This window comes from Phyllobates terribilis, unplaced genomic scaffold (genome assembly GCF_046119375.1).
Source record: "Phyllobates terribilis strain yellow unplaced genomic scaffold, ASM4611937v1 Scaffold_12__6_contigs__length_324123572, whole genome shotgun sequence".
Classification (NCBI taxonomy): domain Eukaryota; kingdom Metazoa; phylum Chordata; class Amphibia; order Anura; family Dendrobatidae; genus Phyllobates; species Phyllobates terribilis.
In genome coordinates this window covers 63,984,748-64,008,636 of record NW_027362772.1, presented here as the reverse complement: position 1 = coordinate 64,008,636, position 23,889 = coordinate 63,984,748, and the positions used below count along the sequence as shown (strand labels likewise).

Sequence of the window (23,889 nt, the reverse complement as noted above, 5' to 3'; positions counted from 1 at the left end):
CTTCCCTCTGCCGACAAGCTTTTTGGAGATGGAAATGTCATTCTCCAGCAGGACTTGGCCCCTGTCCACACTGCCCAAAGTACCAACACCTGGTTTACAAACAACAGTATCACTGTGCTTGATTGGCAGCAAACTCACCTGACCTTAACCCCATAGAGAATCTATTATAGAGAATCTATGGGGTAATGTCAAGAGGAAGATGAGAGACCCCAGACCCAACAATGCAGACGAGCTGAAGGCTGCTATCAAAGCAACCTGGGCTTCCACAACACCTCAGCGGTGCCACAGGCTGATCGCCTCCATGCCACATTGCCGCATTGATGCAGTAATTGATGCAAAAGGAGCCCCGACCAAGTATTGAGGGCATTTACTGAACATACATTTCAGTAGGACAACATTTCGGATTTTAAAACACTTTTCAAGCTGTTATAAAGTATTCTAATTTACTGAGATAATGACTTTTGTGTTTTCATTGCCTGTAAGCCATAATCATCAACACTAACAGAAATATACACTTGAAATAGATCACTCTGTTTGTAATGACTCTATATAATATATGAGTTTTACTTTTTGCATTGAAGAACTGAAATAAATTAACTTTTTGATGATATTCTAACTTAGTGAGAAGCACTTGTATATAACGTAACCCAGTTTTTAACACATGCCACAATATAACACTACTTGTAAAATTATGTCACCTCCAATAATAATAATGTTCTCAGAAATATACATAAGTCTTTATTCACACGTTGCATTTTTTCTGCGTTTTTTTCTGCAGGCAAAACCTGCTTTCTTGACAGTTAAGAAGTTGATTAAAAAAATGCAGGTTTTACAGCATTTTTTTTGCTGCATTTTTCATGCTAACAGTTTAGTGCCTGTTGTCCCTGAGTTTTCTGCACCAAAAATGCAGCAAAACCCGATACCTGCGTTTTTGCTGCTTTTTTGCATTTACTCTGTTTTCTATGGGTGAAAAAACGCTGCAAAAAAACGCTGAAAGAAGTGACTTGCTGCAGTTTTCAAAAAGGCATAGGTTTTCCAAATCAGTCAAGAAAAAAAACCAATGTGTGTGCATGAGATTTCTGAAATCTCATAGCTTTTGCTGGTACTATAAAACGCAGCTTTTAATTTGCATAACAAATACTGACCGAATACTGACCAAATACTGATAGTGGGGCCGTAGGAAATAATCACACCCACTCAAATTCTATGCTCAAACTGCAAAAGAAAAAGACATCAATCTGCAGGAAAATAAACAATATTAAAAGTACACTGGGCACTAAGTAGAACAAGCAACAGCTTCCATTTAAAGTTGCCACAATGTTACCTTTCTTGTAGTATTGTGTTATAAACATAAGTAAGAGAGCACAGCCGTCTTCAAGGCTCCTTCCCTTCACCTTTGTGAGGATCTAATGCAGGCAGCCTCGACACTGAAGTCACTTCCATTTGGTCTCAACTGAGAAACAAACTTCTTCGTACGACATAAAGAAAATATTTTCTACACAGATCAATGTCATCTTTTGTTGCTCTCGAACAATTGTAACATTATTACCTTTACTAAAAAAAAACCAACAAAAAAAAAAAAAACACAGCGTTGCCTTCAGTTCTGTCACTAAGAGCCAGGTGTTTGTAGACAGATGAAGAAGAAAATGATAATTACGTATTTTTCACATTCGTACTGTAACTTGCACCTGCATAAAATGTAATATATATACAGTACAGACCAAAAGTTTGGACACACCTTCTCATTTAAAGATTTTTCTGTATTTTCATAACTTTGAAAATTGTACATTCACACTGAAGGCATCAAAACTATGAATTAACACATGTGGAATTATATACTTAACAAAAAAGTGTGAAACAACTGAAAATATGTCTTATATTCTAGGTTCTTCAAAGTAGCCACCTTTTGTTTTGATGGCTGCTTTGCACACTCTTTGCATTCTCTTGATGAGCTTCAAGAGGTAGTCACCGGAAATGGTTTTCACTTCACAGGTGTGCCCTGTCAGGTTTAATAAGTGGGATTTCTTGCCTTATAAATGGGGTTGGGACCATCAGTTGTGTTGTGCAGAAGTCAGGTGGATACACAGCTGATAGTCCTCCTGAATAGACTGTTAGAATTTGTATTATGGCAAGAAAAAAGCAGCTAAGTAAAGAAAAATGAGTGGCTATCATTACTTTAAGAAATGAAGGTCAGTCAATGCGAAAAATTGGGAAAACTTTGAAAGTGTCCCCAAGTGCAGTTGCAAAAACCATAAATCGCTACAAAGAAACTGGCTCACTTGAGGACCGCCCCAGGAAAAGAGGACCAAGAGTCACCTCTGCTTCTGAGGATAAGATTATCCGAGTCACCAGCCTCAGAAATCACAGGTTAAGCGCAGCTCAGATTAGAGACCAGGTCAATGTCACACAGAGTTCTAGCAGCAGACACATCTCTTCAACAACTGCCAAGAGGAGACTTTGTGCAGCAGGCCTTCATGTTAAAATAGCTGCTAGGAAACCACTGCTAAGGACAGGCAACAAGCAGAAGAGACTTGTTTGGACTAAAGAACACAAGGAATGGACATTAGACCAGTGGAAATCTGTGCTTTGGTCTGATGAGTCCAAATTTGAGATCTTTGGTTCCAACCACCGTGTCTTTGTGCGACGCAGAAAAGGTGAACGGATGGACTCTACATGCCTGGTTTCCACCGTGAAGCATGGAGGAGGAGGTGTGATGGTGTGGGGGTGCTTTGCTGGTGACACTGTTGGGGATTTATTCAAAATTGAAGGCATACTGAACCAGCATGGCTACCACAGCATCTTGCAGCGGCATGCTATTCCATCCGGTTTGCATTTAGTTGGACCATCATTTATTTTTCAACAGGACAATGACCCCAAACACACCTCCAGGCTGTGTAAGGGCTATTTGACCAAGAACGAGAGTGATGGGGTGCTACGCCAAATGACCTGGCCTCCACAGTCACCAGACCTGAACCCAATTGAGATGGTTTGGGGTGAGCTGGACCTCAGAGTGAAGGCAAAAGGGCCAACAAGTGCTAAGCATCTCTGGGAACTCCTTCAAGATTGTTGGAAGACCATTTCCGGTGACTACCTCTTGAAGCTCATCAAAAGAATGCCAAGAGTGTGCAAAGCAGTCATCAAAGCAAAAGGTGGCTACTTTGAAGAACCTAGATTATAAGACATATTTTCAGTTGTTTCACATTTTTTTGTTAGCTATATAATTCCACATGTGTTAATTCATAGTTTTGCTGCCTTCAGTGTGAATGTTCAATTTTCATAGTCATGAAAATACAGAAAAATCTTTAAATGAGAAGGTGTGTCCAAACTTTTGGTCTGTACTGTATATTAAAAAAGTAGATAGTGATAAAAATGTTAAAGAGCAGCCGTCACTTTATTTTTTTTCAGAAATCAATAGTACACATGAAAATAAAAGATTTTTTTATTATATTTTATTAGAGAAATCTGCTCCTCATAGAATGATCAGAAAGAGTCTGTCCAGGAGGAGAAATGTGTCTTCAGTAAATACAGACTTCCCTATTACTGAGATAGGAGATAACAGTTGGTGCTCATAAAGTTCTATGGAGGACTGTAACTCTTGCTTCAGTACATCTGTGTCTGCCTCTAGCTTCTCCCTTCTTCATAAAATTTTATAAACACCAACTGTCATCTCTTATCTTAAAAGTCGGAGTCTTCACTGAATACAGATTTTACTCCCAAAAAGAGAGTAAAATGTCAGTCCAGGAGGAGAAAGAAGCAGATTTCTCTGAGAAGATATATTACAAAGTTGTTTATTTTTCATTTATGAAATAAAAAAGACGGTTACTCTTTAAATTATTTAAAGGGGTTGGTCAAAGATCAAAATTTGTCACCATCCAAATCTATGCATGGTAAGTGTCTGATCTCACCAAAACATCAGAATGGGGGTCCCGAGTCCCCTGCTTTAGTGGAGCTATGGTTGAGTATTCGCACTGACCTTATTTTCAAGCTCTCGTCTACATTTAGCAGTGCCATAGAGTTTCAATTGGAGTGGCAGTGATGCGCACCCATTCTCGGCAAGTCCTAGCGATCTTAGGTCAACTCCCTTAATAATAAAGCTATTTGTTGTAATTTGTGGAAGTACCTGGTAGCAAATATTTAACGCCCTTCAGTAACATCAAGATGAAAAATTAAGCATTACATATCCCAAACAGATAAGCAGCATCCATTAAATAGTGAGATGGCACAGTAGTGTACACTGTTTACATCCGGACCTGTTAAGAGCTGACTGGTGGGGGTGTTGTGCTTTGGACTCCCACCAAACTGATATTGGTGATCTACATCATTCATGTTAAACTCTGGCCTGTGGGGCAAATCTGGCCTGCCAGGTGGTTATATTTGGTCCGTGACACCATTCTGTATGGAGGACTATGTGGGGCCATTATACTGTATGGAGGACTATGTGGGGGCCATTATACAGTATGGAGGACTATGTGGGGGCCATTATACTGTATGGAGGACTATGTGGTGCACGTTATACTGTATGGAGGACTATGTGGGGCCCATTGTACTGTATGGAGGACTATGTGGGACACATTATACTGTATGGAGGACTATGTGGGGAACATTCTGTATGGGGGACTATGTGTGGCCATTATACTGTATGGAGGACTATGTGGGGGCCATTATACTGTATGGGGAACTATGTGGGGCCATTATACTGTATGGGGGACTATGTGGGGCCATTATACTGTATGGGCGACTATGTGGGGCCATTATACTATATGGAGGACTATGTGGGACACATTATACTGTATGGAGAACTATGTGGGGCCATTATACTGTATGAAGAACTATGTGGGGAACATTATTCTGTATGGAGGACTATGTGGGGGCCATTATACTGTATTGATGAATATGTGGGGAACATTATACTGTATGGGGGACTATGTGGGGGCCATTATACTGTATGGAGGACTATGTGGGGGCCATTATACTGTATGGGGGACTATGTGGGGGCCATTATACTGTATGGGGGGCTATGTGGGGAACATTATTCTGTATGGAGGACTATGTGGGGCCCATTATTCTCTATAGAGGACTATGTGGGGGCCATTATTCTGTATGGAGGACTATGTGGGGCCATTATACTGTATGAAGGAATATGTGGGGCCACTATACTATATGGGGGACTATGTGGGGGCCATTATACTGTATGGAGGATTATGTGGGGGCCATTATACTGTATGAGGGACTATATGGGGAACATTATTCTGTATGGAGGACTATGTGGGGCCCATTATTCTGTATGGAGGACTATGTGGGGAACATTATTCTGCATAGAGGACTATGTGGGGGCCATTATACTGTATGGAGGACTATGTGGGGCCATTATACTGCATGGAGGACTATGTGGGGCCATTATATTGTATGGAGGACTATGTGGGGCCTATTATACTGTATGGAGGACTATGTGGGGGCCATTATACTGTATGGAGGACTATGTGCGACCATTATACTGTATGGAGGACTATGTGGGGCCCATTATTCTGTATGGAGGACTATGTGGGGAACATTATTCTGTATAGAGGACTATGTGGGGGCCATTATACTGTATGGAGGACTATGTGGGGCCATTATACTGTATGGGCGACTATGCGGGGCCATTATACTACATGGAGGACTATGTGGGACACATTATACTGTATGGAGGACTATGTGGGGACATTATACTGTATGAAGAACTATGTGGGGAACATTATTCTGTATGGAGGACTATGTGGGGGCCATTATACTGTATGGAGGAATATGTGGGGAACATTATACTGTATGGGGGACTATGTGGGGGCCATTATACTGTATGGAGGACTATGTGGGGGCCATTATACTGTATGAGGGACTATGTGGGGCCATTATACTGTATGGGGGACTATGTGGGGCCATTATACTGTATGGGCGACTATGTGGGGAACATTATACTGTATGGAGGACTATGTGGGGCCATAATACTGTATGGAGGACTATGTGGGGGCCATTATACTGTATGGGGGACTATGTGGGGCCATTATATTGTATGAAGAACTATGTGGGGAAAATTATTCTGTAATGGGGACTATGTGGGGCCCATTATACTGTATGGGGGACTATGTGGGGGCCATTATACTGTATGGAGGACTATGTGGGGGCCATTATACTGTATGGGGGGCTATGTGGGGAACATTATTCTGTATGGAGGACTATGTGGGGCCCATTATTCTGTATAGAGGACTATGTGGGGGCCATTATTCTGTATGGAGGACTATGTGGGGCCATTATACTGTATGAAGGACTATGTGGGGCCATTATACTATATGGGGGACTATGTGGGGGCCATTATACTGTATGGAGGACTATGTGGGGGCCATTATACTGTATGACGGACTATATGGGGAACATTATTCTGTATGGAGGACTATGTGGGGCCCATTATTCTGTATGGAGGACTATGTGGGGAACATTATTCTGTATAGAGGACTATGTGGGGGCCATTATACTGTATGGAGGACTATGTGGGGCCATTATACTGTATGGAGGACTATGTGGGGCCATTATATTGTATGGAGGACTATGTGGGGCCTATTATACTGTATGGAGGACTATGTGGGGGCCATTATACTGTATAGAGGACTATGTGCGACCATTATACTGTATGGAGGACTATGTGGGGCCATTATACTGTATGGAGGACTATGTGGGGCCCATTATACTGTATGGAGGACTATGTGGGGCCCATTATACTGTATACTGGTTGGCCAGTGACTTTGTCCAAGATTTTAATTTTGGCTCTCTGTGTGTTTGAGTTTGACATCCCTGATCTATACTAATGAAAGATCATTAATATCATCATTAATATCATAGTAGTGGATTACTCCTTGAAATCAATGGGGGACACCCACAGTAACCATCTAATAAATGAGGATACTGTGTGGAAGACTCCAACATATAACTATATCATTAAAATAATAGTATTAATAAAAAAAAATTGGTTTTCTAAACCAGACAAGCCCATTAATTTTACATGTAATACCCGACTCAGGTTTGCTAAAATAATTGTCATTACATTTTTCTGAACCTGCGCTTGTCATGTTTTATAATTTTTGCTCCCAAAAGTGGCAGATCAAAAATAAAAATTAAAAAAAAAACACAAAAAAAAAAACGGAGGGTCCATCAGCTTCCTCGCTGTATATCTTGGCTGTATAGTGCCATTTCACACATCCATCACGCCTCTACCCATCAGACATAAGTATACTAATTTGTCTATGTGGTACTACTAAAAGCGGCTGGAATGATAAAGCGCAGCGTGCGTATCAGCTTGTGGCATAATCTAATCGCGCACACGCCAAGGTTTTCAACAAGAGATGTGATTGTAGATAGCTAAGGAAACTTTACCAGTCGGGTTTGGACCACCTCTATTCATATTTTGGGGGGCCCCAGACACCGGCTGATTGAGGTGGCCCGGCTGCTTAATCCTTTTACGATCAGCTGGCATCAACGGGAAATTATAACACTGATACTAATTTTCCCTGCGGCAGCACCAGGGTTCCCATTAAAATCACCGGGCATCAATTGGTTGCAATGGAAGTGAGCGATTCTCCAATGTTGAGAGCTGCGTTTAGCACAGCTCCTCGTCCAGCCTGTAGATGATAACGTTTTACCAGTTCCATGCTGTTTACTGGTAAAAGAAAGCAGGAACGTTGTATGTGCTCAGTAATCTGGAATATTACTGACAGCATGTCCGAAATGGGCATAAACTGATAACCGTCCTAGATGTACATTTTCATTATTGGGCGCCTGGTTAAAGTGTTTCTACGCCTTTTTTTTTAAAGTTAAGGCCAAAAAGGTGAATAAGAAGCCACTGCAATATACACTTTATATTTATTGTATCTATTTTTCATACCTATAAATGTGTTTGTTTTGGGTGTCCTGGCAAAGTCTGGGGGTATAGTCACATATATACATCAATCAAGATGCAGTCAGGAATGAAAACATCTGTCGTATGTTTTGTTTTTACAGGGTCTTATTTTACAACTAAGCAGATTTATTATTATAGATGATTTAAAGGGGTTAAAAATTAAAAGAAAATATGATTTAAGGGGATTTAAAAAAAAAAAAAAAACACCTTCAGATTCCCCAGACTTCTGAGGTTCCTCATTTTCGCTTTCTTTTCTGGCAGGGATCGCGCATGACCTCTGCAGCCGATTACTGGCCACAAAAAAGTGACATGTTGGTCATTTCTGAAGCCATTGATTCACTGTGGCCAATGACTGGCTGCAGTGGTCACACTTCATCCCCAGCAACAGCACTGAAGAGTGGCGATGGATTAGTGTAAAACTCTGCCGTTTTAAGTATTTTAATTGTTATAGGGCTCAAAAAATCCAATCAATAGGGCACCCATGATTACTAGCCTGTGAGTCCTGACTTCCCCCCATCTCTTCTCACAGAAAGTTTAGGCAGAGTTCACACATTCAGTATTTGGTCAGTATTTTACATCAGTATTTGTAAGCCAAAATCAGGAGAGGAACAATCAGAGTAAAAGTATAATAGAAACACGTCACCACTTCTGTATTTATCACCCACTCCTGGACTTGGCTTACAAATACTGATGTAAAATACTGACCAAATACTGAATGTGTGAACGTGGCCTTACAGTGAGGAAGAGTAAAAATGAAGCGATGTACTCAGTTCTGCTGCTTCATTCCAAAAAGGAACTCCGTCCCCCCATTCTAGTGATTGGTAAGGCCTCACCCTAACTACCCTGGAGATGTGATAAATATTCATGGGACAATCCCTTTAAAGTGACAATGTTAATTTGAATTAAATTAGGTTGTTTCTGGGAAATTTAAGTGCAGGGCTCTTGGGTAGAGTGGGACTTAAAAGTTGAAATGATCAAGCATTTCAGAAATGTAAATTAAAAATATATGAAGCAACGCAGACAATTAATGAAGCACTGGCAACAACGATCTCTGTAAACGAACAGATGATAAAGCAGCCAGAGTTAGGTACTGAAAAGTGTGCATACATCTACTAATTTCACATGTATAAATACCAACCAAAGAAAATAGTGCTCTAAATACTCATAAATTATTTTATTCAACTACATGCCCCCTGACGAAGCTAAGGTGAAACGCGCATTGGGGCACCTGGACCGCACAGCAACTATCCCATTTCTTTGTCACTAGATGTAAGTGTTGCCTTTAACACAAAAAAACATGCTGACTTCACATAGTTCATAAGGATATACCCTATAATAGGCACTGGGATATACTGTACACTATTTAATAACTAACTTGTATTACTTTTTGTACACACTTGCTTTTTATGGTTCTCCATTGGGTTACTCTGCCTTATCTATTTATTTTTAGTTGTTTATTATTGTATTTACTTTAATAAAATAATTTATTTATGAAACTTTAGAGCACTATTTTCTTTGGTTAGTATTGATAGCTATTAGGTGACTATTGTATATACTCAGCTTTGTGTTGGTATTAATTGCTACAATTACTTTGAGGTTATTTTAGTTTTACTTTACACCGATATAACATGTAAAGTGGTGCAAATTTGGGTTATGACATGTATTCTGTACATGTGGTGTTCAATTGATGGGTCATTTAAGTGTCTGAATTTAGACAATGCCAAGAACTGTGAATCAATGGACAATTTATCATGTAAAATCACAATCACCAGTGCACATAACTTATTACCAGTAAGACCCATAACTTTTCTTACAATTACTATCACAGTGGATTGGGGCCCAATAACCTTGGGTGCTGCACAGTTGACACTAGTGATAATGTAGCCTATGATATTACTTCTATTACTGATATCAGTTATACCACCAGTCCTCCTTATATGGAGTAATAATCTACTTTTATATAAATCAACTTTAACTGTAATGGTGCTTAAAGGGGTTATCCAGTTACAGTCTTTAAAATGTTCTTAAAGAGAGTCTTGTCAGCGCAAACCAATGGTATAAACTAAGTACATAGCCCTGTAAGAGGTATAACCTCTATAAACTTATCGCATATTTAGTGTTTTCATTTCTGCCTCCATTCTACCAAAGCTGTGGTTTAAAGGGGTAGTCCGAAGGCAGAGTCATTTTTTCTTAAAACTCCCTATTTATTTGATGCTATAATCTAAGCTTTTTTTCTAATATACTTGCTTTAAAAATTCACTAACGTTCCCTAACTATACTAACAGCTATTGTATTTTTTTCCCAACTTCCTGTGTGATTACAATTCATTTCAGTATCCCAGTGCATGCCCAGTTACAACCCTCTCTGAAACGAAGCATCATCAGAGCAAGGGGCAGCGGCTGCGGTCACTGTCACCGCCCCTGCCCCTCCCTGAAACGAAGGGTCATCAGAGCAGGAGGCAGAGGCTTCGGTCACTGTCACCGCCCCTGCCCCTCCCTGAAAAGAAGGGTCATCAGAGCAGGAGGCAGAGGCTGTGGTCACTGTCACCGCCCCTGCCCCTACCTGAAAAGAAGGGTTATCAGAGCAGGAGGCAGAGGTTGCGGTCACTGTCACCGCCCCTGCCCCTCCCTGAAACGAAGGGTCATCAGAGCAGGAGGCAGAGGCTGCGGTCACTGTCACCGCCCCTGCCCCTCCCTGAAAAGAAGGGTCATCAGAGCAGGAGGCAGAGGCTGCGGTCACTGTCACCGCCCCTGCCCCTCCCTGAAAAGAAGGGTCATCAGAGCAGGAGGCAGAGGCTGCGGTCACTGTCACCGCCCCTGCCCCTCCCTGAAACGAAGGGTCATCAGAGCAGGAGGCAGAGGCTGCGGTCACTGTCACAGCCCCTGCCCCCTCCTTGAAATGAAGCGTCATCAGAGCAGGTGGCAGAGACTGCGGTCACTGTCACAGTCCCTGCCCCCTCCCTGAAACAAAGTGTCATCAAAGCAGAGGGCTGAAGCATCATTAGTGACGGCTGTTTCAGGGTCTGTGTTGTCCCTGCTGTGTCCCCCGTGCGCTGTCTCCTCTGTGCAATGTACACAGGGCGCTGTCTCCCGTGTGCGCTCTGTTGTCTGCTTAGATGAATAGTGATAAGCTGGGAACAGAGCGGTGTCACTATACCCAGTGGTGCAGGAGACTAGCGTCACCCCCAAAAGTGACATCACTGGGAACTTTTAAAGCAAGTATATTAGAAAATAGCTTAGATTATAGTATCAAATAGATAGGAAGTTAGAAGCAAAATGATTTTGCCTTCGGAACACCCCTTTAATCAAATATGCTCATTAGGCTGCTCAGTGCAAACTAGTCGAGGCTAAGAGGCTCAATGCAAACTAGTCAAGCCTAAGAGGCTCAGTGGCCATTAGTTATGGTTAAGAGGCGCAGGCACACCTGTCCTGGCTAAGAAGAGGCTCAGAGCACACTAGTCATGGCTAAGAGGCTCAGTGTACACCTGTCATGGCTAAGAGGCTCAGTGCAAAGTAGTCATGGTTAAAAGGCACACTAATCATGGCTAAGAGGCACCATTCCGCCACAGCTTGTGCATGTTCCAGCCTCCCTCACTAGTGATTGACAGCACTTACTTGCTTGGAATGAGCACAGTCTGCACAGAAAGCTCAGGAAAGCCATCACTATCAATAACTAGTGAGGGAGGTGGGGCATGCAAAACCAGTAGGTGGATAGGGGCACTGAGCCTCTTGGCCACACCAAGTGTGCACCAAGCACCTAAATTAGCAGGTTTGATTAAACTTCAGGATCTGCAGTACAGAGGCAGAGATTAGATAAGTTGTGACTTTTATTGGGGTTATAAAAGGTTATGTGCAAAGTTTATATTGTCAATTTGGCCATTTATTCACTCTGATCCTGGCAGCTATATTTCCAGTACAGAGCAGTGTTTCCTGTGCTGACATGTCATCATTATTGTGTTTGAAAAGGACCGTCTCATTTCAATAGCTAAGCAAGTCTCCTTCTCTGTCACATTCACTGGAGAGAAGGAACTGGCTTAGCTATGAAAATGAGCCAGCCTCCTCCATACGCATCAATGGTCGCAGGCAAACAAAAAGCTCTTCTCTCCTGAAGTGGAGGTGCCGGAACCCGGGATCGGAGCACATATGTTTAGATCGGGATACGTTGAATAACGAAACTATATTACTAAGCTATATAACTTGCTATATTGGGCAGGTTAACAGATATTTTTCTTAATTGGACAAAAGAATTAATAGTCCTGGACTTTAAACTGTATTATGTACCCCCCAAAAATATGCCCCTACTCTAGCTGAATGGAGACGGCTGGCAGATGCCTGTATATTATGTCATTCCACTCCATGTTTCTGCCCTTCTCCTATGGCTGTAGTGTGATATTAGACATTAGACAGAAAATGTAAAAATATGGCCAAGTCTGATATTATGGAGGCATCAGATCCATATGATTGCCACATACAAATCAAATATCAGGGCTGTCTCCTCCCTCAACCAGAGCACCGCTCCAAATAGCTATGCCTCAAATAATATGGTTCTTTTAAAATGTCTATAAATGCCATATAACATGTAATCATAGGGAATGACAAATCTGATGTTACATATTAGGATAAATATTCAGAGTTCAGTAAGAACCGGTCAATTGAAATTCAATAAGCTTAATTTGTTTCTTCCCGTGTAAGTCGTATATAATAATAAAAACGGACCTATTTATGCACGATTGTGAGCTTAACAGATATAACCGATGGCTGACAGAACGCCAAACAATACGCTATTATACTCAAAAGGGGCCATAAATAATCAGACGTCTATTTGTAGCTACCTGGTAAGAGAGCGGCGTGATTTCTGGTCCATGTGCAACCACTGCGTCCGTCAAGTCTTTTATTAACATATTGACCGATTTCCATAATGATTAAATGTTTGGGACATGATTAAAGGACGTGATAAAGGCCTCCCGCTCGCATCGTTTGAAAAATGTGATGTATTTTGTCAGGAGTTCAATACATTTACACATGATTTTGTTCCCGGGTCTATTTTATCGTGGTGCAGAAGAAGGCTTTAGAAGCTATATTAAAGAGGTTTATTAGTTTACAGAAAGGGAAGGTGATTTTGAAAGAAGAGCAGAGGGCTGATGGCTGAGATTTGTGGGACCCAAACGGGAAGCGAGAAGAAGATTAACCGGAGAGAAACAGCCGAATAACTTATACATGAAATAGGACATAACAGTATAGTTATGTTTTACAACCGGGGGTAGCAGGATGATATGAAATAAGTCTAACAGATAACTAATTGCTTATATAATATAATTGGATACAGCCAGATAGAAGATTAAGTAATGTGTTCATAATGTATTTTAAAGCTTCCAGAGTACAAATCTGTGCAGAATTTAGTGACGGCGATTTTACAAATATATTTACCTAAATAAAGCAACTTCAACTTTTTTTAACAAAAGGTTTTCAGCACAAGCCAAATGTATGTATAAAATCTAAATGTGTTCAGCGCAGACCCATAAATAAAGAAAATGTCAAAGAAGCCGAATACTTAAAGGGGTTTTCCCACTAACAAAAGTTCATTTTAATCAATAGATCTTGGAATATTAATAACTTCCACAATTGGATGTGATTAAATAAAATGTTCCTGTGCTGAGATAATCTTATAAATGTGCCCCTGCTGTGTACTGTGTAATGGCTGTGTCTGACCGTACAGGAACATGGTCTGATCATACCACATTTCCTGGGCAGGGGAGGAAGCAAAAGAGTATACAGACATTACAGCATGGGATCGCAGCTGATTCTTTTTGTGAGGTAAAACATTTCCCTGCCTGTTTTCAAACAAAGTTTTACCTCAAAGAAAAACATTTTTATGATCCCATGCTGTAATGTCTGTATACTCTCTTTTGCTTCCCCCCCTGCCCAGGAGCTGTGGTATGATCAGACCATGTTCCTGTACGGTCAGACACAGCCATTACACAGTACACAGCGGGGACACATTTATAAGATTATCTCAGCACAGGAACATTTTATTTAAACACATCCAATTGTGGAAACTATTATTACTCCAAGATCTATTGATTAAAATTAACTTTTGCTTGTGGGAAATCCCCTTTAAGAGATGAGCAAATCGATTCAGAGGACCCTGTCAGTATTCAGTGGCAGCCAAACGTGAGCCACCACCTACCTGCCGTCATCTGCGGCTCCTCTTTTGATTAGCTGGCGTGATGGTTTGCGTGGGTGTCGCGCCAGCCTGGGGATGCCTACAGGCTGGTGGTGGCTCACCGAGCTCGGTTTTGGCAGAATACTCATGTGGCCACTGGAGCAAAGTTCTCAAAATGTATTCATTAATATCTGCAAATCATTTCTTAATACTCTTAGTATATAGGATAAAACTCCCCATGGCTTTCATTAAATCCCTCTATGTGTGACCTGGAGTCGACTGACTTTGAAGATCTGCATTATAACCATGGGAAATCTGAATCTATGACTGCAGCCCTGTATGAGATGTTCTTCCGCCAAATCAGACCTCTTGCTTTGCACTGACAATGGGCAGTACCCCGAAACACGTGTCTGCAAATTGACTTTTATCCTAAGTCATGTGACAAAGGCTCATTAAAGGGCTGATATTGACTTTTAGGATTGCTACGTCCAATAGGTGGAGCTAGAGTTCAAGTCCTCTTCCTCTCTGAAGAGACAACTTGCATACATATATATGGGGCATTTTGAATGAAAAAAAAAATAGAGGGTTTTCAAGGGGAAAAAATAAACATTTTTGGAAGGGCTCAGACTGTAATTGGCTGAATGGCACTTCCTGCAATTTCCGATTTGTCGAAACCAGAGAGATGCGTGTATCCGGTAAGGATAGTTATTTCTTCTTTTTTGTTTTTCTTTTGATGCAGTCTGAGAGTCATGTTCGCATGTCGCGACCGCAGTGCGATTTAACAGCATTTTTACCATGATTTTGGAAAGCCTGAGCAAAATATATCAGGATTATGTGAACATATGCTACACCTTCAAACATTTTTTTTATTCCATGGGAAACCAATTTAAACATTTCTGATTCCTTCACATCTTGGTGTCCATTCACCATACAAATCCATCTGTTGGAATGCATCGTCGTCTAAGGACCTCTAGTCTGTATTTGCTGATCATGGGACATAGCAGAGAATACATTGGTATAAGGCCTGGATACAGATCCCAATCAAGAACTGGATCTTACCCAAATCCCTAGCAACACGTCAACAAGACATTGCTCATCTCCAAACCAAATATATATGTTCTCGAAGACTTGGTTCATACTTGCATTATAGGCCTCATGGTCATTTTTACAGCAAGAACGGTGCAGCCTGCAGTCCCTTTAAAATGGAAGCCATGATACTAGTGTGGAAGGAGGATTAAGGGCACTGTTCACACTAGAGAAAAGTAGTCCAAATCTGCCAATTTTAGCAGGATCAGACGACACTTTCAAGTGCGTGGACTTGAGGATAAGGATCAGTTATGTTGAATTTCAACACCTCCTAAGAGATAAGCCATCACCAGAGGTGCCTGGGGGACGGTGTGCTCCCCAAATCCTATGCAAAACACATGCACATATATGTTAGGGCCAACTCAAGCATGCATATGTATGAGGAAAAGTCGGCTGGCTGAACAAGTTGCATCAGACCAACAGGTGTATGGTTGCCTTTAGGTTAGTGGATCCACCAACCTAGCTTGCACTGTATCAAAGTCATACTGAACTAGTAATATACATTTACTCAGTCCCATAACATAAGTGTTAAAATACAAAAGCAACCAGGTTGAAATCACTTGTAAAATCGATAAAGATGGGGGGAAAAAAAATGCAACAAATGATTCAACTCCATACAAAATTCCACCCTGTACAGGACATTCATCACGCTCGCACATCGATTATACTGGTTCATTTTTATAACTGCTGACTATTCTCTTGACTTAGGACTTTATAGCAGCTTTGCCGCTCAAATCACAGAAAGAAATAAAAAAAAATTACATATTATTAGTAGGTCCAAGTCTGCCGAGCGTATAACCACTGATACACAAAATACGCCTTCTTCACATGAACACCTATTTGAACAAGTTTTTACCCATTATAGCGAGATTTTATAAGAGAAGAGAGGAATGAAAGATTCTGTCTTATCTTTACAACTGCCCTACTTTATCTTCAGCTCGCACCTAACTGGGACAATCCTGCTCGTTTCTGCTTGGTTAATGCCACTAAACAATATCTTCTTAATTAACTAAATTGGCGAATTAATTATTTTATTTTTTTCGAAATTAATAAAAATAATGATACAGAAAAGTAAGGAGCGTTTTCCATACGGTATATAGATGCCAACTGCATTTAGCATTGGGACCAACAGTCTTGTATTAGTGAGAGCTGTAAAATCTGTTGGGAAGAGGTGGACTGACAACCAGTGTAAGCACATCTCTGCCTTGGAACTAGGGGTTGTCACTTTTCTTTGGCCACGATTGTGCAGATGGTGTAGGATACATTTATCTTTCAGGACAGTAGAGGTGTGAAAATTATTTTGGTTTCTTATCTTGGAAAAATGCATATTCATGCTAATGGTAAACGACATATTGGACCATTCATATTTAGATCGAATATACATATAGGGTATATATATGTATATATATATATATATATATGAAAGTATATACACACATTATATATATGTATACACACATATATATATAGATACACACACACACATATATATATACATACAAATATATATACAAACACACATATATACACTATACTATACACACATATATATACACACACATACATATATTCACACTATACATATATATACACCATACACATATATATATACACTATACACACATATATAGGTATACACACTACACATCTATATACACATATACACTGTACATATATATATACACACTACATATATATATATATATACACACTATACACACAAATATATATATATATACACACCTATACATACGTATCATGAAGATTGAAATGAAAACATTCAAATTGTCATTGATAAATATTAATCATGTTATAAAAAATATATGTGAATCATATATTTAATCTTTCCATATAAGCTAACATTAAGCAACATAATGAACAATGTAGAAAGTGCATCTTCAAACTACGTATAACAACCTAAATATGTTTTTAAAATATCTTTGGTTAAGACAAAATACTACACTTGCCCTATATATATGTGTGTATATATATATTTATATATATACATGTATATGCATGTATGCATATGTGTATACATCTATGTGTATGTGTGTGTACATATATATATATATATATACATATGTATATAACCATACACACATATATATATATATATATATATATATATATATATATATATACACACAGGTGTTTTATATATAGTCTAACTATAGAGATTATGTTTTTTTCTCTTAGCTTCGTCATAGACCGAAAGCAGTTTTTTGGTATGGCAGTAGTGTCCTAGCCCTTGGATTCTGACAAACATATTATAATATTATAAAAGACGTCAGAGTAAGGTCTAGCCTTTGGAGATATACAACAATTTAATAGTTTTTGCACTTATTACAATTTATAAAAATACCATCCACCACTATCATCACGATAACTTGTGTCATGTTTAAAGGGGAACTCTATTTTTACCTTTCATGAACTTTTATTTTTTTATTTTAACCCCAAAATTTAAAGTTCATTAGGATAGGGAATCCCTTCCCCATGCTTTGTACCACTGAACAGGGGAGGTGACTGGTTTCACTTGTAGAGTATGAATGACGGAGCGCCAAACTGGTCTTGGTGCCTCAAAGTTAACTATGGCCCCGCTTCGATTTTGAGAATGGAAGGACTCATTACTAAATTATTATGTGATGCTGAGATTATGTTTTTAAAAAATATATAAAAGCTCTGCTAAAAATTCACAAATGAAATCATATTTTAATATACAATAATTCAAAACAGATGAAACTTTATTCTGCGTTTTTATTATTCAGTAGCGATGGGTCATATATTATATATGGGAGAAGAAGCCTGATATAATATTCTGATTTATTTATCTCTTCAAAATGTTGTGTTTTTTGGGGGGGAGAATATACATCGCTATACCAAATAATAATAAATATTCTTTTATTATAAATTCAGCAAAAAACACAAAATGAGTTTACATCTAAAAAAAAAAAATCAATATCATACTCCTTCACGATGCCGCTGAGCCCGACTGCATCAAATGTGCGACAGTATGAATTTTATATATCTATACAACATATATATGTATATATATATGCCTTTATAAAAGAATATATCTAAATATATATGCATATAAGTAAAGCTATGGGTGATCGATAAATATGCTAATATATAAAATTAAGACTGGCTGCTTATAACTAATGTGAAATTCTATAATAATCTATTGCAAAAAGTAATCCAGTAGAAATAGCACAGGATGAATAAGTAAATGAAGTGATGCTGGCTGCTTATTTAGGAGGAAAAATAAATGTACGTCATCATTTTAAGAGGAACTAGCCCGGCCTATAGTGATCCGGGTTATGTGATGTTGGCTGCAGTATTCCCTGTTGGACGATTTTTTTTTAGACACTTACAAACCAAATGCTGCAAATGGGGGGAGATTTGGGTGTCACTATCACCCAAGTAATGAAACCACAGACCTGTGACGTAGTAGATACTGCAATAAATTCAAAAATTCAATCATTATTCATCTCCTTAGCAAAAAAAAATGAAAAATACAAAATGACTCTTCTAGTACTAAAAAGTAATATTAATAAATGTTTAACACATATGCAAGTTTATGACAATGTATGAGTCTTTATATTCAGTGATGCAGTGAGTGCATTGGAATTTACTTTGACTTATATAATATAATGTATGCAAAAATGCATATAAAATAATACCCTATGGATCTCATTGGCTAAAAAAATTGCAGCATCTGGCACTGATGGACTTAATAATTTTTAGACTAAAGAACAGCGTTTTCTTCATCGGTTAGCTACCAAAATAATATAAGTAATGACTAAATCGTCATCGCCTTTTATACGAGCGGAATTACGCAGCAGACCCTTAAGTTCCACCATTGACTCCATCTTAAAAAAAATCATGGTCTTATTGATCAAGATCACTGTAAGAAAAAAATGGAGACCTGGCCATTAATGAATACAGACTTTTATAATGGACGTCGGCCATAAAGAAAAAAATTACAAAACCCAAGGGCGTTCCGCCCGATATGCCCACTTCTCAGGTTTGGTACCATTCTCATATGCCATGAAGCTATTTGTAGACAGTCAGGTCTCAGCGTTCACTCTTTATACTAATCCGTGGTCAACCTATCCATATAATCTTTAAAGAATGACGCCATTTTAGTCTGGCTTTTTTTTTCCGATCCTGTCCATTATGAATTGGGGCTGGAAACGTTGTCCCCCATTCAATGTAATGCATTTATTAAAAAAAAACAACACATAAATATATATATATATATTTACATATATATATATGAAAAATAAACTTTGGATAACTAAAACCAGAAGAGCTTTGAGGTAGGTTAATTTATACAAAATATTCCCAAACTTTCCATATGCTGTAGCTACTCTATCGTATGGGGGGGGGGGGGGCTGCAGAAATGGCGGCGTCAACTAAAAATTCCCATTGTTATTAAATGGTCGTCTCTATAAAGATCTCGTCGCTGGCAGTTTTTCGACCTTATGAGGAAAAAAAAAAACCTTCACGGTATGTTTGTGCAGCGATACAAATGACTTCCACAAATGTTTTCTTAGTCATATACATTTCTGCCACAACCTGCAATCGTTCCCCTCATCAATAAGAACATATTCAGAAAAAAGTTAAATGACTTTGGTATGGATACACATTCTATCACACATGATAGAAGACCTGTGCTTGAGAGCTTACAATCTAATTAGTTAATTTGGCATTTCTCTGTGCAGTATCTAAAGCTGTTTCCACTAATATGTTCCTCTTTTAACTTTACTATATGTTGCTGCCAGAGACCTGATATCGCCGTACAGTGGACCCGCGCCACCATATTACTCAAGACCTTTATAGTCGTCACACGGGTAAAAAAAATGAAATTCAAAAACTTTGATCTCTAATCAAAGTCTATGTCTTCCCACATTTTATTCAAGTCAGTCTTGGACAGGAACCAACATTTTATCTGGTCATAAAATGGGGGGTTACACGAGCCTTTTCACAAAAAAAAAAAAACTTTACACAGGGAGGCCGGATCCAGCAAGCACTGCAAAACCAAATGTAATTAGTCTATTAAAAAGCCATTTCTGGATGCTCGTGTATAGATAGTCTACTGCATAGGGCCAAATCCACCTTCCCAAATCACTCAGCCTTCATCACAGTTCGCTGAAAATAGATATTACTATTACAATGTGTATATACTGATCGAGGAAGGTAGAAGATAGATATGAGATTAATAGACAATAGATAGATAGATATAGATGATGAATATAAAAATAAATATGAGATTAAAGAGAAAGGAAGAAAAAAAAGAATGAATGAAAATAGATAATAAACAATAAATATGAGACCGATAGCTATGAGATACACACTTACTACAAATAATGGAGGCCTAATGTGGAAATTAATAATATTACCAAAATAAATATTTATACAAAATTTACAATGTATATATATCCATCTAGATCAGACACACACAGAGAAGGCACAAAGCAGAGATGGTATTTTCTATTACAGCACTCTAAGGGGTTAATATTCTTGATACGTTTTGGTAACAAATTATTTGGAGAATGATATACAACTTTACAGCAATAATAATTAACTTTCTGGTGCCAAACCCACCATCTCTCCCCCCCCCCCTTACATTCCTCCCCACTCTTTCAAATGTATTCATGTGCATAAAGTGCTTCTAAGTAACAATTTAGCAACATTAATCTCAGACCTCTCACCAGTGATACATATTATAATAGGACAAACAAATAAGAGGTCCCCAGACACTCCACAGAACAGACACACGTAAGGATTCGCAATTACCTGTGGCAAATACATGAGGGGGGAAAAAATAAAATTGGTCATAATCTACTATTGCTTATTCTAAAATTAGGCAATTTAAAAAAAAAAATATTTCAGGCTAGAGTAATACCATGCATATAAGCAAAGGAAAATCATAATGCAAAACATGAAATCAGGTGCAAGAACTACTACCCCCTGGTACAGAACAGATCATACAAGTTGGGGTACATTGGAATGAATAAGTAAAGTTTGAGGGTGCAAAAGTGTTTCTGGTATGTAAGCAAATAACAAGTTGCTAATGTATCCGATATTGTTACACAATGGTTTATATTGGGTTTTTTTTGTCATTTAATATGAGATTATTTCACTCTTTGCTCGTCTCCAGCCTACTGCTATTCTGAATGTGCCCCTCCTGTCCTCCCACCCATGCCTCTCCCAATTAAACTAATAAGCCTTAATTATTCTAAAAAGGTTGGAACTCCCACATCAGGAGAGGGGGAGACACCTTGAAGACAACTCCAATTGCCCAATCTTTCTTTGGAAGTGGGGGGTCTATTAAAAGGAAACCAATTGAGCAGGTAAGTGTGGGGTTCCTTTTATTTGGGATACCCCCCTAAAAAATTCTTCCCTCTAATTTCTAAACATCCCAGTGTCTCTAAATCGAGCTCTCCTCTCTCCCTCTCCCTCTCTCTTTTTTTTTCCCTGTCTATCGACCAGAAGAGCTGAATCCGCTGCCTCTGACAGCCAGAGATCAATACAAACATGAATAAAAGGCAGCAGCGGGGTTTGGCAGCGAGGCACACTCTGCCTGCCTCTCCTGCTTGCTAGCACCGATGTAGCTTACCGTCAGCACCTGCCAGGGACAGAGGCGACTTAAAGGGCCATGTGTGTTCAGAGCCGGCTCGCTGAAACAGAAAGGGGACGGAGAGCGGAACAAACATAGCAGCGTGCAGGCAGCTTTCATAACCCGATGAATTAGGCCGGGGTGCGCGGTGCCGATGCGAGAGTGAGGGAGGGTGTGTGTATGTCTGTGTGTTTGAGTGAGGAGGGGAGAAATGATGGAGAGGAGAGATCCAGGCTCAAAAAAAAAACCTGTCGGTGTGTGTAGTGCGGGAGAGAAGTGAGGGTGTGCGTGTGTCGCCCGGTGCACCGCCACGGATTGTGGCTGATGGAAGTAGTGTTTGAGTGGAGTGTGCGGGGGTCAGAATTACAGGCAGAGCATCAGTCCGGGGAAGGATGCTCTGCAGGATACCGATGTCTTCTCCACCTCTTGGATATGCATTCACCGGCTAAAGTCTTTTTTGTTGGTATTTTCTCTTTGGGCTCGCCTCCTCTCTCTCTGGAGCCGGTTAATTTTACAATATGGCCCCCACGCATCCAAGGCCCCCCCTGCACAGCAGCACACACTGCCTGCGAGTCCCGGCTATTCCATCTTACACTTCACAATATCTCCTCCTCTCTCTCTCTCTCCCCTTCTCTCCCTCCCTTCTTCCTTGTCTGATGACAGCTGTATAAGCGACCCCTTCGTCCCTCACAGACCTCCCCCCTGATGCCCAGGTTCCCCCCTCCCCTTCTGGCCACCTCTCGCTCCCCCCTTTATCCCCCTCCACTCTGGCCACTGTTCGCCCCCCCACCCTCCTCCTTCCCGAGGTCCATTCCATGCACACAAAAGGAATTATTTCCCTTGGAATAATGGAGATTTCCAAGAGAGAGCAGGGACAGAGCACAGGCTAAATGGAGGGGCTCCTCCCCCAGCCACTGGGCACCCATTCAATGCCAAAGGGTTTAATGTCTCCAACCACACACCCCTCGATGAAGGGGTTAATGTAACCCCTCCTACCTACATACAGAACATGGTGTAAGGTGACAGGTGACACTCATGGGGGTCTCGCACAGTCTTGCTATCTCGCAATGTTTCATACTGGGCCCTGCGTTCTCACATTGTAGCCTGCTGTCTCACACGGTTACGTACTGTGTCACGCCGCTACGTATTGTCCCGTGCCGTCTCTCGCCGGCACGCACTGTCAGACATATTGTCCCATGCCAGCTCTCATCCTTATCTTACTTGGTCCTAGCCTTTTTTCTCTTTCTTTCTCTAATATTTACACTTGCTTCCATTAAAGTCGACTAAGCCAAAAAAATACCTTCCCCAACTCTTCCATTCCTCTCTTCCTCCATTAAGATTCACTTTCGGAGACTGTACAGATAGCGGTACAAGTCGTATATGATCAGTGCACTTGGGATAAAAGTATCAGACATTTTATATTAAGCGCCTGATATGGGCTCTCGACACCTGTCTCCTTCTTCCATTTTATGAGCTTGCTCTAGCTAACCAGGACTTTCCTGTAATCTTCTGCGGATATGTCATCCTCCTCGCCCTTCTTTTCCTCTCTTGTCATCTTCTTTTGTCATTTTTATCTCTGTTTCCACCTGTTTTTTTCTCTTGAACTTTTGATGGCAAGCCGTTCTCACAGGTTTCTTTCTAAACGACCTTTTTTACACCTTTCCTGCAGCTGTACATCCGTAATTCTGCTTCCCGGCCCTTTCTACCTGTACGTACCATATTAATACACCTGGACTTTCCTTTCCTGACACCTTTTGTTACTTGGATTTGCGAATACCTTCCTACCCTGTCATTTTACTAAAAGGATTATTTTTCCAAATTCTAATCATCGATTCAGGGCCCCCCACGACCCGTCGCACCCTTATTTTATCTATCACCTGCTTCCCAATATCTTTTCATTGCATCCCTCTCATTAGCTCTTCCTTGCTTTCCTCTCTTGGCTGCCTCGTTCCCTCGCTCCGCTCCTCAGCGTGCAGGGACGGGAGTTAATTCATTACAAAGTACATTTGAGTTGCTAAAAAGAAAATCAATTCTTTCATCGAGCGGCTGGTACGGAGTGATTGAGGGGGCGCGGGCGGGGGGGGGGGACTGG

The 23,889-nt window shown here is 40.1% G+C and overlaps 1 protein-coding gene across 3 annotated transcripts in view; it reads right to left on the bottom strand.

Annotated features, from left to right (window-relative positions):
- Positions 1–22,446, bottom strand: part of POU2F2 (POU class 2 homeobox 2) — a 148,355-nt gene extending 125,909 nt beyond the window's left edge. For all 3 annotated transcript variants that reach the window (XM_073655883.1, XM_073655884.1, XM_073655885.1), the window contains exon 1: positions 21,798–22,446. In XM_073655883.1, coding sequence (XP_073511984.1) covers positions 21,798–21,894 — 97 coding nt within the window. In that variant the 5' untranslated portion in view covers positions 21,895–22,446. The remainder of the gene's footprint in view (positions 1–21,797) is intronic.
- Positions 22,447–23,889: the final 1,443 nt, after the last annotated feature.